Genomic DNA, 14,745 nt, shown 5'->3' on the forward strand with positions numbered 1-14,745 from the left:
AACAGAAGTTCTTTGCAAGAATACTGTACAGAGGTACAGTTTATGGACAGGTCATTTTTCTTGTTTAAAAAAAAAAAAACTAGAATTATTGAGTTGATTTGATATTTTGTGCCTGACAGCAAATTATGCATTTTAAAAATAATCATCTGCAGTATGAATTTCGTGACATCATGAACGATTCTATAGCGCACTTTTTAAATTGTCCCAGTTATATATGTGAGAAGAAACTATAAAAATCAGAATGAATGAACAATTCTTAAATTAGTACAAGGGCAGAGCAACAGCTTTTTTCAAAAATGGCTTTTATGCTGAACATGTTTGCAGTTTTCAAATTTATGGGTGTAGCTGTCAACATGTATATTCACTTTTAGAATATAGTCCTGGCTTAATGAGGTCTCCTGGAATGATTTATTTTAATAAAAGTTAACATGCTTACATATGTGGTTTCCACCTTTCTACTTTTTTTTAAATATCTAAGCTATTCTTCAACAGAGATACCACACCAAAGTTTAAAAGTAAACTTCACAGCACATTCAAATACTTCAACACTTCAAAGTCAGCTTCCAATAAAACTTTCAAGTAACAATTGTCAAAGCTAACTCGTAACAAGCATAGAGCCATATCTTCAGCCAGAAATCTAAGCCAGAATAGAGTCACAAGACAGCTGCATTTTAATTACAATTACATACCATCACACCAAATGATGCCAAATGAGTAAATAGAAGACTTCTTACTAGTCTCATCCTCTTTGCTCAGGCCTCACAATTGGAACCCATACGATGTGTACACCTCAATTCTGTCTCACCATCTTTTCACCTGCCTCCAGTTTATACTGTTTCTCTTAGGCAGATCATAAAGTGTTTAGATTCAGACAATCCACACAACCCCCTCAGAACAAAACCTCCCCAACAACATCAGGCTGCTGAGTGATGACTGAGAATTATCCAGTAAAAATACCAGTGCTTCACTAATTCAGAATTGCTCCATGAGACTCCACAAGTCACTGACAGAGTGGATTTCAGATTCATACACATCCCTTCAAGAATGTCTCGATTATGGGTCAAACAGAGTAAGGCTCCTCCCCCACCCCAAGCAGCTGAAGTAGTTGCTCTCCTCTAACGTATTCCATTTCATCTTCTCACTCGCTTTTCTCCTTTTCAGGGTTCAAACTGCTACAGATCACATGGCTAAACAGCCATAGTTCTCTAGCATTTACTTGGAGATTGTTTCCTCTAGATCCATCATCATTGTTCTGTTCTTTGGGAGATCCCTATTTGTTTAGTTTTTCTTCTCTTGTACTCCCCACAAACACTCTGATATACTGTAAAGGCAAACCATTCCACTATAAAGATGGTCAGTTACCTGAAAACTGATTTTTTTTTTTTTGTTTGGTCTGTATAACCTAAAACAGCCTAATTTCTCTACTATCACACTTATTTTTGAAGAGTCTGTATTAGATCAAATACACATTTCTCCCACTGTTACAACTCCGAAAACATACTGAACAGTACATACTAAATATCATGCTTTCAGCACTAGATTCAGCGACTACAGAACCAATGCTGCTTCCAGATTACATCAAAAATTTTGTTCAGAGAACAAAAAACCTCTTTTCTAGTGAAAAATATCTAGGAAGATAAATGAGAAAAAAAATACTTGAGACATTAATATCTGAAGCTAATAAAAATATAATTAGAAAGAATTACATAAGTAAGAAAACATAAGTGGAAAGCTGAGAAGAACATCAATAGTTAACACTCTTGCAACTCCTTGGATAAATGTAATGGCAAAAGCATATTCATTCTTCCCTGTGTTTCTAAACCCATGCTGAGTGATATGGCCTTATTTCAAGTGGAAGTAGAAGCAGAAGTGGAGCACACATTCCTGCAGACAAATAAGCATTTCACTTCACCACAAAACAATCTAGAATTTGTTTGTTGCAAACTCCCATTATCTTTACCAAGGGGTAATACAATTAAGCTGTACCTCTTTTCCATGGGAAAACCCTTTTAAGCCCCACATGTACTGCTGGTACTCTGAATCAGCTTGTTAGTTTTATTTCTAGCAAAGCAACAGAAACAATTAGATCATTCCTTTATAGTGATGAGGAATGAAGAACTTTTTCTTTAGAAGTGTCACACATCTTACACTTTCACAAGGCCAAGGCCACTTCAAATATAGATTCCTACTGCAAATACTTTCCTTATGGGATGCTCAGGGCCAGCATGAGAGAGGTGTAGTTGGGGTTTTTGAGTGTTTCTTTTTCTTATGCACACACAATGCATGATAATAAGCATAAAGAGCAATATCAATGTACAAGAGAAAAATATTCTTAATTTTTAGTTCAACTTCATATACTGCTCTTCATTTACTTCAAAAACAGAGATGGATATTGTTCAGTCACAGTGAACCCAGTGACCACAGTCCATCATTAAATATAATATCAGCTACAATTTCCACTTCAGCACCAATTGAAGTATCACCTTATTACACTTTGTAAATTTCCACAAGCCCTCCAAGTTATTTTTGACATCTTTGACTCTGATCCTGCCAACACTTACACACATTATCTAAAGCATACAGATACAGAAATCCGTAGCATTATGCACAGCACACAAAGATGTACATGCATCACTTAAAAAATGAGGACTTCTAATTGTTTAGAACAGAAGCAAACCCCTCCAGACGTGATGTGTTCAGGTTAGGAAAAATCACTCCAATAGCATATCTATTGTTGTTACAAGTGTTAGCATCTCTTAAAATTCTCTCAGTACCCTTCCATCCTCCTACACATATCACCTCCTTTACATTCTCCTTAAATGCCTAAAAATAACTAGCTATGCATATGGTCTGAGCACCACAGCCCTATACCATATAGCTGGGGAAAAATATTTTAGTTTGCATAGTTGACCTCACATCCATCATCAGAAGACATTTTTCCATGAGTTATTTCCCAGAACTTGAACATTTAGTATAGGCTGCAGATTTGGCAATTGCAAAGTTCCACACTATTTAGCAGAACAAGTTTTTTTTTTTGTTAAAAAATCAGCATATCAAACTAAAAATTAACAACAAAATAAAACAAACCCAAAAACTCTGAAAGCTTCACATGTTTTTTCTCCCACATTGTAAAGGGATTTAAAATTATATATTTCATTTCCCTCAGTTTAAGGACTTTTTTCATTTTAGAAAGTTTTCACTGACATTAAAAAGCAGTCTAAACTCATGACCTCACACAGCACCACAGCATTCTATGCCATATTCAGGAATGGGGAACTAAGCACTCATTCTTTGTTCAGCTTCAGCCACAAGGAGAAAAGCAGGAAGCACCTCGGTCAACGTGCTCTCAACATTTTTCTATCAACATTCTTACTCTAGCGAATGCTTTTTCATCTGCTCCTTCCCTGTCCCCAGGCAGGTGACTAGTACAGTAGAAGGGGAAGCTGAAGTATCTTTGTCAAAAGTAGTGTTTTGAGTTAGCTCAGAGTAAGGACACCCAAGTACAATGCATCTCCGGGAGCACTGCAGAAATGCTTCCCAAAGACTGCCTTCTGCTAAGGAAGTTCCTAGGTCACAGTCTTAATTTCTCACCATCAAAAAGGCACACCTTCTATTTTACCCACAGAACAACCATTTTTACTTAGAATTATCTTCCCAAGTGAGCTCCTAGCCATGCAAGCTCAGTGGGGACAGCAATGCAAACACTATTGTTGGGTCCCACTCTAGTAAAGGCTTTGCTACAGTTGTGCTGCCTTCTACAGCCAGGCCTATAAACACAAAGGGCACTTCATGGAACTAAAGCCTAAATGCTGCCATACAGAGCTTAGCACTTGAAAATAAAGGCACCCTACTTCATAAAAAGAAGAGAAAAACAAAAAGGGGCAACAGAACAGATGCATGGCAACCTCCCGTCATTATTTTCCCTTCCCACCCCAAAGCCATAGTCTTAAACAAACAAACAAACAAAAACCCAAAAAAACAAACAACAAACAAACAAACCAAACCACTTTCACTCACTTTTCATAGCAGCCTCAAGCCAATACACACCTACTGCTCAAGCCCTGATTACACATATTTTTTCAGGGCAACTCATTAACTCTGACAGTTTCCAGCTGGTGGGGCTCATCAGCATCACTGAGGTGAAACTGCTGGTGTTGCAGGAGGTTGGGCAGCTCCCACCCCCTTGTCCAGGCCCTCCAGGATGAGCTGGGGTAGGCCCTCACCTTCCTTTAAGCCTCGTTCACAGCACCTCACTCCTGTGGAGTGCCTGGTGCCATCAGCCATGGCCTTTGGTGGCACTGCAGCAGGCAGAGCCAGAAGGAGAGGGAGAGAACAGAGAACTTGGGCTCTCCCTGCTGCAGAGTGCTGAGTTGGCTCCCTGCCCAGTGCTGCTGCCCTGCTGGGATGGCAGCTCACAGCTCACCCCAAAGCCTCCCTCATGGCCCTGGCATGCTTCAGCTCCCAGTGTGTGGCCAGGTCTCATTACCTCCTGCACCCTCTCACAGAGGAGCTACAGACCAACTCACACCCCATTGGACGTACCAGCAGATGCCATAAGCTGGGTCATGTCACCACCCTTGGCTGGCATCAGCTCCCTGCAGCCACAGCTACTGCCTTGAGGGCTCGCTTCCCTCAGGAACATGGAAGGCAAGAAGCCTGGCCCCAGGACTGCCTTCTGCTCCAGCTACTCCCTTAAGGGGCAGTAAAGTCATTTATTTTCTTTCCCCCTTGGAAAGGAGGACAGGCTCGCCTCCTGAGCCAGCCCTGCAGGTTCAACAGCACCAGGCTGCCCCTCTTCCCAGCGGGCTCCGGGGTGTCCCTGCTGCTCACCCCCGGCCAGGCCCAGCTGCACGGGCACAGCAGCGAGGGGCCCTGCGCACCTTCCACCCCCTCAGAAACACAGCGTGAGGGCAAGCCCTCCCTCAGGAACTTCACCTGTGCTGGCCACGCTGCCCAGTGGCACCGTGGGGCATTAATGCCCCTGTACCTTCCTTCCCGAGCAAGCCCTGGGGCTCCTCTCATGCCTAAATCCAAGCGTGTGCTTAAATGTTGTAATTGTAATGTTTTGGGGAATCATCTGCATTATCAGTGCTCATCACATCAAGTTCCATTTTGAAATTACGACTCACTAGTTGATAAGAGTTTTCCCAAATTGCTTAAAAGATTAATAAAATAATCAACTTAGCAGAGGGGAAGAGAAACCACAAACTATTCCTGTAAGGAAATCACTTTATTGCCTATACATGTGAATGAGCTGTTTTAATGCTCAGGTTCACTGCCTCCTCTGCATTTAATCTCTTCCCTTTTATGTCCTATTCTGAATTTTTTTAAAAGACTTTCAGGCTTTTATAAAATTAATTATACAAATCATTAGTATTAAAAAGGTAATATAATGGTTTCAAGAACAAGCTTCACAGACTATCTGCATATTTAATCATCTCTGCTAATAAATTTTTAATCACTCATTGAGTTCAGGTTCTTGTCTTGAAGCTTAACTTGATAACAAACCTAGCAACTGGTAGAACTAATTGGTACAGAGTAAGTGAATAATTTATAAGAGGAAAAAGCACTGGGTGTTCTGGAGGTGTGCAGAGACCACAAGTCACAGATATTTCTGGGAGGAAGCATGAAAACAGTGGATGATTGCAGGAATTTCGTGATACACTGCTGACATCCAGAGGCCAACAGTCAATACTGTTCACATATGTGAGCCAGGCTGTAAAGCGTGCTGTAAAGTCAGAATCATTAAGTTTTAAATATTCATGCATTTCATTAAAGTTAACATTAATTGCACTACCATACACATTGATTATGCATAGACCGTAAGTGTTTAACCTCTGAAAGCTTGCAAGTATATTCAAGTAATGGGGTATGTCCTATCTTCAATGATTTCAGCTACAAAGCTGAAATTAGAAATGGAATGCATTACAGTGTGAGTATTAGAATAGCACTCTGAAATTCCAGAACAGTCATAAAAATAATTGTTTTTCTTATCAAACAGAAATGCTGATGTAAGCTGTAAATTGCTTTGTCTTTTTCTAAACTAATTAAATAAAGGTAACAAAAATTACATATAAGATTTCTTACAGACAAATGCTAGATTGATTTGCAAGCCACAGCTAATAAATACATTTCAACAGTTAAAAATAATTGATGAATGAGTCCTTCTGTTTAGATTGAGGAGTAGCTTTTAAATAACAACAACAAAAAAGGCTATTCTCTTGAAATAAGCTGATTTTAACTTAAAATGAGATACTGCAAGCCCACTATGGAATAATTCTACCCCCAGGGAAGCACAAAATGGTACAATTCTTAAACCAGGCTGTAACAGACAACATTTGACAGAAATTCAATTATCCTTGCAAGATCCCACTTGTAGTTAGTTACATACATAATCCTCTTTTATTTAATGGGTTAAAGCTCTCCTTCACAACATTTAGTTGGATGACTCAAAGACTCACGACATTTCAAAAAATTCATCAAGTGACTTAATAAGATTGTTAAGTAAAAACACTCAGAAGTTTAAAAATGTCACTTAATGCTGCCCCTGCAACCTTAATTCCATCCGTGTATGTATATGCGTTATGAAACAGCAGTGAATTAACTTTTAATCTCCTTTGAGCCAAGAAGATTTTTAGATTGGAAACTAAGGCACAAAGGGCATGCCAGCAAATACAATGCTGAGCTTTAGCACAATCTCTGCACTAGCTCACATCTTGCAGAGCATACCCCTGCAGGGCTAATTACCCCAGATAGCAAGCGAGGCTTGTGCACTTATATTTCTTTTGGTTCCTCTACATGGCAAGCTCACCCCAAAGCAAGCTCAGTTCTCTCTTCCTGGCAATGCACTACACATAAACACTTGGAGAAGCATAATATTTTAAATCTAAAGAAAATAGGAAGAGTTTTTTAAATACTATGTTTCATACCTAGGTGTTTTGGCATCAAGTAAAGGTAAATCATTTAAGTATTAAATGAGTAATTAGGTAAAGGTAATCATTTAAGTACTAAAAAACCTTCTGCAAATAACACCAGTTTCTACTGTTCAGTTGTTTGCTGATTTTTTGGGGTTTTGTTTTTCCTTAAAAAGCAGACCATAAACATGCTGTGAGGTAGATATAAAATTGCCCACATTTTGTAGAGGAAAAATGTTGGAGACAGATAGACTGGCTTGCCCAAAATAGTACTGATTTCTTCCTGAGCTGTTAACAGCTCCTGATTAGCCAATTCTCTTTGTGAAGGTGGGCACCAAAGTGTAGTATTCCTAATTAGAAGTGACAATTAACACACTGAAATTCTGTCTAAATAGAATTGCCTACACCCCCAAAGAACTTCATGGTCAGACATATCCTGGCTGATCTCATAAAAATTCCTTGCTGTTTTGTTCTGACTGGTGGCAAGCAAGGATCTTGAAAGTAATATATCAACCACTTGTACCATTTAGGAAGAAGTCTGCGATATCAGAATATTTGAGTTTTGACAGGTGGTGTTTAGTTTTTTGCTTTTACACATTAAGACTACCTCCTTCATATTTGCTTCTTGAGTAATATTTAAACAAGGAGGTAGCCTGGGAAGTAATTTTAACAGCAAACTAGTTTTTATTAGTTTTACTGGTTTGTTTTTTTCTGGCATAGTCACAAACAACAACAGATTCCACGAAAGGTATACACATCATATAAAATAGATTATGTATTCCCAGCAACATTTCAGTTTAGATTTTAATTAAGAGAGCTGTCAAAATGCAGGAGGAAATGCTTTGCAGTATAAGAAAGTTTTGAATACTTGACAGCTCAAATGTTCAAATCCCATGCTCATTAAGCAATACTTGATTTTACTGTTTTTTTATTATTATTGTTATTTTGGTTTTGCTTTGGTTTCTGTTTTTTTTCAATTCCACTTGTGAAACAAAAACTGAAAAAGTAGGCAAAGCTTCTTGATGGTTGATGTCTCTCCACCATGTGATATAATCCCTACATTTTTTTCTTTTCTGATAAGTCCAAAGGTGACAGGTACTCACTCACTGAGCAGTTGGCTTCTCTAGCAAGCATGAATACATAAATAAAAATAAAAATTACAGCAAAGCTTTCACATGTCCAAGTAGAAATGGACTACAATAGACAATAGACATTTGTCAAGAGATGATTAAAAAGAGGGATGCAGAGAATGTTTCTCCTTATTCTACATCAACATCTGAAATAAAACTACCTGAGAAGTAATTATATTATTAAACCAAACCTGAAGAGGTATTAATTAAAATTATGTTTAAGTACAATTTGAAATTATGTTTGAGGTTTAAGAGTTAAATTTATTAGACTGTAAACATTTTTACAAAGCTTTCCTAATGTAATGAGCTTAGGCACCACATATGTTGCATCTTTGGTACACATTAGGAAGAGTTGCTTTTTTAATGAGCTTTAAAAAGTACATTTGCATACCAGAGGAAAAGGTCAGTGATGTGTGGATCTAGTCGGTAAATTAAGTATCACAGTATTATGTTATTATGCTTGCCTTCCAGAGACACACAATAACAAAACCACAGGCTACAGTTCCACACTGTTCTAATGCCTCCATGTCCATGACCTTGTCAGCTGACACATCCCCATTCCACTGTGCCTCAGGGCCCACTGTCTCCATCTCTTGCCCAGGCCTCCTTTACCTTCTCCCCACCTCCTCCTGCCGCAGAGCAGCTGCTATGGCTGGCAGTCATGGACCTCAAGCAAGCACAGGAAAGGGGAGCTGGATTTAGTGTGATGGCTCATCTTCAAACACTGAGTTTACTCCAGCTTTTACCCTTTGTAAAGATACCCAGGACAATGTCCTGAATACTCTTAAAAAGATCAAATCTCTTGGACAGCAAAGCATCAGGATTGGGACACTTCTTTCCCAAGTTCCATTCCACTCGTGTTTTTGTTCAAGGATACAACTCACTTTCAAAACCCAAATACCAAAATTAGTTCTAATACTGTGGTGCAAAATTTGATTTGGTCGACCGGCACAGTTCTTTTTAGCTGGAATGTTAGATACTTGGTAATCTGTAAACATTGCCTAAATGGTAGCTAAATTGACATTTTTATTTTATAATAAATAATAAAATAATCTAGGAACTGACTACAAATACACTTTCATGAGGTTTTCAGCAAAGTCCACTGGATTTACTTTTATTTGTAAGTACTATAAATTATTGATAAATTACAACTATGACAACATTACTTTTATTTTTTAAGGGCAATTGAAATTGATTCCTTCCTCAACTGTGCAAAGATCCTCAGTACTTAAAAGGTCTTTCTGCCTCTCTTTGTGTCAGAGATTATAGGTATACACTAAACCATATTAGGCACTACATAATAATTATGCATGTTCATACATTTCACAGCCAAGCAAGTGACAGTCCAGCTCTGTATGAAGATGTACATTTAATCATTAAATTAGAAAAAAAATCCTTTAAAATATTACAACAAGAATAGCACAACTCAATACAACTGAGCAGTTATAAGTGGTTTTAATGATTTTTCACTTTTTGGATATGATAATCCTCAAAGTAGCATTCAAAAATATAGTGCAAAATATTTATTCATTTTATTTACAAATAAAATGTGCAGTTCAGCTTCTGATCCTTGCCACAGTATATGTTACTCTTTTATGTGATGAACAGAAATTATGAGAAACATTTATAGAGAAAAAAGTTAATTTTAAACCTTAGAACAAAGATCTTCCTTCAATTATATTTTTGTAGGAGTTACACAATATTTTTTCAAAACTGTTTTCAGATGAAAAGAAAACCCAGCAAGTCCAAGACAACACTAAAGAATTACATAGGAAAGAATGGTTTTTCAAAACCATAAAGTCAATTTTGCTGTGACAATCACAAAGCAAAGTTCTTATCTACATAGAATATAACTTTTTTTTTTTGCAGCTTAAACATAAAATCTTTACAATGTAATGGGTTTCCCTCCCCCTTTTTGCTATACAAATTGCCTTTGGGGGAAAAAAGTATACTAGTATCTTCCTTTCCCTCTGCTGAAACAACAAATGCTTTGGTTAAAGAGCAATCCGTGCACAATAGTGTTTTAACTTGCAAGGCAGCACTCCTTTATTAAGTTGATAGAATTCCACTAGCTGGATGAGATCAGTAAATCTGGTATGACCATCATCGAGGGTATAAAATAGCTTCCCATCATCTTCCAACTGTAAAAATGGAAAAACAAGATTCAATAAAATCTTCTTTTGCTACGGTATTTTTTTCTGACTGGAATACTTGTTTGAGAAGTGTTCTTACAGACCAACATATTCACAATCTTACAACTACTGTGAGCTGAAAAAATACAGTGATCATTTACATATCTTAAATAAAAGCTTTTAAGATTTTTTTAAAGACCAATAGGAAAACAATGTATTATTTGACTTCAAGTACACACCTAAAAGGAAAGAACAATTAATTAAGTATAGGAACACTCTTTCTGCACTAACAATACTACTTCATGCCTTGGCTTTGGAATTACAGCTGGGGTTAATACCAACCCTGAGTTCTTAACAGAGCAACATGAAGCAACCAAGTTTGAAGTTACTCATAGATTTCAACCTTTGCTCCATTCACTTTCATGATTTTCTATCACTTTTGTAGGGTGTGATGAGGCTGCACACCAGTGCAGTGGTGTGCTGAGTAATATTAGCTACACAAGACACTACCTATCACAAGAGTGACATGTTTGCTCTAGCAGTTCTTTGTTGTAGGGGGAAGAGTTGCTGCAGCTCCAAACATGTATTAGCACAGATACAGAAGAGAAAGAAGAAACTTCAACAGATACTTTGAAAGATTCCTTTTGACTATTAGATGCTTAAAAATTTGCAATCACTATTTCTCTCTTTTAAGTTACTGAATGTTAGCTCTTGCACAATTTGTATTGTACTGCTGACTATATAATGCCTTGATTTAGTTCCTCTACTGCTGATATATCTAATATCAAGAGGATTAGTGAAATAGTGACTAATTGGTATTCATGTAAATGCAGGGTGAAAAAAATCTATTCAAACTGTTTTTAAAAAGAAAAGTGAAAAAGATACAAGATTGAAAGAGTAGTGAACAGAGGATCCTGAAGTAGGGCTAGCAGAGAGTAGCAGATGGTGTGCTAGGGAAAAATGCAACTACCCTACTTGAATACAGGGGAAGGGAGAAGATATAATTAGCTGTCTTACCTGTAATTAAGAAGTTTTATCTGAAGCAGCTGTTGAACTGCTTATGACTCCTGGTTATTCTACCCCTTTCTACCATGACTGGAAGTAGTTTGTAATTTCTTTATTCTCAGACTTTGGTCAAACCAGGTCAAACTCTGCTAGTTAAGGAATTACCTCTGTGAGAATGTGTGAACTCCTGTGCTCCAGCCAAAAACCTGAAAATGGATTATCATTCACTGGACTTTCTTTATGCATGCAATTTTCCTGCCAACACACTGCAGGCAAGGAGAGTTAAGAATTCAAATGTCTGTTATGCTCCTAATAAGTTAATTCCTTGAAATGAATACCAGACAGATTGATAATTTTAAAGCTATCAATATTTTGCAAAGTAAAAACTCTTATAAAAGTTCTGCTGCTCAAGAACCTAGCATCTTCTGCAAGCTAAGAAGGCTGTTATGAGAAAACATTTATTAGAAAAAGACAGTCCCAGAACTGTATATCAACTCTTCATCTTCCATATGGATGAAATTTCAGGATAGAATCCATTGAAGTGAACTTGCATCAGCTCAGAGTGTAAAGGCTGAAAAACACCTTTAAACTAACAAGCTCTCCAATTTTCACAGTACAGGATCCCAAATGTATCCCAAAGGGTCCCTTCTGAACTTTTTACAATCAATTCCCAACTACCCACCTGCAATACCTGTTGCACAGGTTGCCAATGTTAACATGAGGTACCTGTTTACATCGGTGAGGCATGAACTAGTGAGCTGCATACCCTATCTAAAAGGAGACATTTTTAAGTGCAGCATAACCTGAAGCAACCTAAAATACAAGAGAAAAATAATTCCTTTAGAGATTGTATTGTTTTTACCTTGTAAAAAGGCTTTGTAAATTACATTTATTTCTTTACACTCAGTAAGAAAGTTTGCCTTTACAATGGCTGGAAACAGGTAAGTGTTTAGAACAGTAGAATTTGAAATTCAAAGAGGAAACCTTGATCTTCAACTAATAAGCTAGGAAATTACTACAGTAATATAAAATGCCTTGTTTCTTAGAAAATGATCACTTCATTTAGATCAGCAGCAACTGGAACCAAAACCCTTCCTCCCTTAAACAACAATTTTCTGAAATCTTTAAAGAGCATCGTTCCAGCAAAAACAGAGCACATTTAAGTCAGGGTATCGAGAATGGAATGAGGGTACTGAATGCAAGCAGAAACTGACAGAAGGGAACTGAAATTTGCCAATATTTGGGGGACAACAGCTTCCATGCTGACACACTCTCTCCAGATTAAGCTGTTCTCATCATGATTTATTTTTTCTGGCTACTATCATGGGAGAAATTGCTTTACTTAAAAAAACAATTCAAAAACATTTCCTTCAAGTAAGTCAAGTTTTGCAGTGAAGTGATACAGGTCTTCTCGATGACCAGCATGGGAAATGTGACCCAAGTCTGTAGACAACGATATCAAAACTAAGAATTCCTGCTTCCTCCAAAGATCCCACAACAGGAGAGCAAGGTTTTAGCACATTCTTATGAAGGGAAGAAAAGAATCATCCTTCTCAGAGGAAATTGAAGATAACTGCAGCGTCCTGCTACACCTGCGCTTAGAGAAGAGAGGGTCTGTTTCCTGACAGGGAAAGGGAAAGTGGTCTCTTAAATTTTAAAGGACATCCCAATGAACTAGAATCATACACTCTTTGTATGGGGTTTAGAAGGTTTTCTAAACCACATAACAATTACACCAAAGTAAATACTAGAAGTGATTACAGTCAATGAATGCAGATCTTACACCTGGGATTCTTACCAAGGATTATATGTTGATGATCCCATGGGATCCAGTGCTTAACTATCACTTTTGGATGAAGGAATCCTCCACGTTCTGTACCTAAACACAACAAAATCCTGGACAATTTGTATAGCTAATCTGATCAACTTCCTTCCTCCTCAATAATGCTTCAGTTTTATTCTACATGAACTTTTTTAGTAGAGGATATCAGCTACAAGTCCTAGGTAAAGCATACAGAAACTTGGTCAATGATCTGAGAGAATCAACAGACAAAGACAAAAATAAATAGTGCCACTTGACTAATTTCTACTGAGAAACAGCAGAATCTGCTAGAAACTTCAGCAGGAAGATACATGGAGGCTAGAGTATTATGTGGTCCGGAAGAAAGGGTCTTGTAAAGAGAGATAAAAAAGCTCTGGGTCTGCTCAGTTATGTCAGCATCTCTGGCCAAAACACAAAATGCTCAAGTATTTCTCAACTCAAGAGATGCATCATGTAAAGAGATCCACATAAACCACCTTGTGAGAGAGTGGAAGCAATGAGGATGGCTAACCATTCTCACAGGATAACTGGACAGTGTGTTCAATGAAAACTAACAGAAATATTATTTCAGCTTAATAACTCCCTGCTTACCTATAAAGCAGCTGGACTAGATAAGGTCTTTTTTTTTTGTTTTTTTTTTTTGTGTTGTTGTTCCCCTGAAGAAGATCTGCACATGAATATACCACAGTAACAAGAAAGGTCAACAAAATATGTCTGACTACAAATATTGAAACCGTCCGTAACAGAAGACTCAGTGAGATATGGACACACGGTGGAGGCAGTCCAAAACAGACAACTTAGAAATTGTGTACATACTGAAAAGTAAAAGGAAACATGAACTCTATTATTCCTTATTTTCATGACATCAGGGTTGCTTCTATTCCACTTGAAACAGATTTGTTTAGTTTTTCAAGAAACTTATTAGGGTTTCATAATACTAGTCAATCTTTAGAGCAAATCAAACAGCAAAGCTCAAAAACTTTCAACTCTATTAAAGAATACTAATTATATTTAGTGATACAGGTATGATGTTTACATCTCCCATAAAACAACAAAGAAAAAATCCATCCATACTCCACCACAGTTCTTCAATTTTTTGGTTTCACAACTCCATATATAAACTGAAAAAACTTACTTACTGGTACAATTTGAAAATGTTTTATTTTTAATCCATGACTCAGTGACAATACAAATGTTTTGGGATTACTTTGGCTATCGCGTACCAGGAATACCCTAAAAGAGATCAAAAAATTTCAAAGTAAGAACATGTTAAATCCTTTTATAAACATCCAGTTAAAACTGCTCTAAATTCATTACAGCAAGTATTAGTGAAAAGCATAAATAATATCATTTATGTAAGTTAGGCTTTTAATCAGTATTTCTTTGCAAATGTGTCACTGGGAATACTTTCTCTTAAGTTCTTCTTCACCTTGTCTATTATGTGAAAAACATGCATTCTCAGAATAAATGACACTGTAGGCGTTAGTTTTTACACTGCATAGAATTACAATACATTTCTTCAGACAGAAAAGCACCCTCAAAGTTTGTGCTTTGAACAAAATTTTTCATTTGACTTCGACTAGAGAAAACTTCTATTTTCTAAATCACAAGCATTATAAGTAAAATTCAAAAGGTAGTTCAACAGGAATTTTACAGAAAAGGTAATGCAAGGCACACCAGGATGTTCTTCACATCTGGCCAATCCTCATAAATGCACTCTCATTTCTGCACAGCAGCAAAAT

General features: G+C 37.2%; 1 protein-coding gene across 14 annotated transcripts in view; it reads right to left on the reverse strand.

The window, feature by feature from the left end:
* GRB14 (growth factor receptor bound protein 14) overlaps nucleotides 1–14,745 on the reverse strand; it is a 138,895-nt gene that overhangs the window by 70,647 nt on the left and 53,503 nt on the right. For 3 of the 14 annotated variants that reach the window (XM_038142281.1, XM_038142280.1, XM_038142282.1), the window contains exon 13: nucleotides 14,143–14,236. In XM_038142281.1, coding sequence (XP_037998209.1) covers nucleotides 14,143–14,236 — 94 coding nt within the window. Of the gene's footprint in view, nucleotides 1–9,394; nucleotides 14,237–14,745 lie in introns of those variants that run through there. The other 11 variants (XM_038142284.1, XM_038142279.1, XR_005257541.1 and 8 more) reach the window with 10 other exon arrangements.

This window comes from Motacilla alba, chromosome 7 (assembly GCF_015832195.1).
Source record: "Motacilla alba alba isolate MOTALB_02 chromosome 7, Motacilla_alba_V1.0_pri, whole genome shotgun sequence".
Taxonomy (NCBI): Eukaryota; Metazoa; Chordata; class Aves; order Passeriformes; family Motacillidae; genus Motacilla; species Motacilla alba.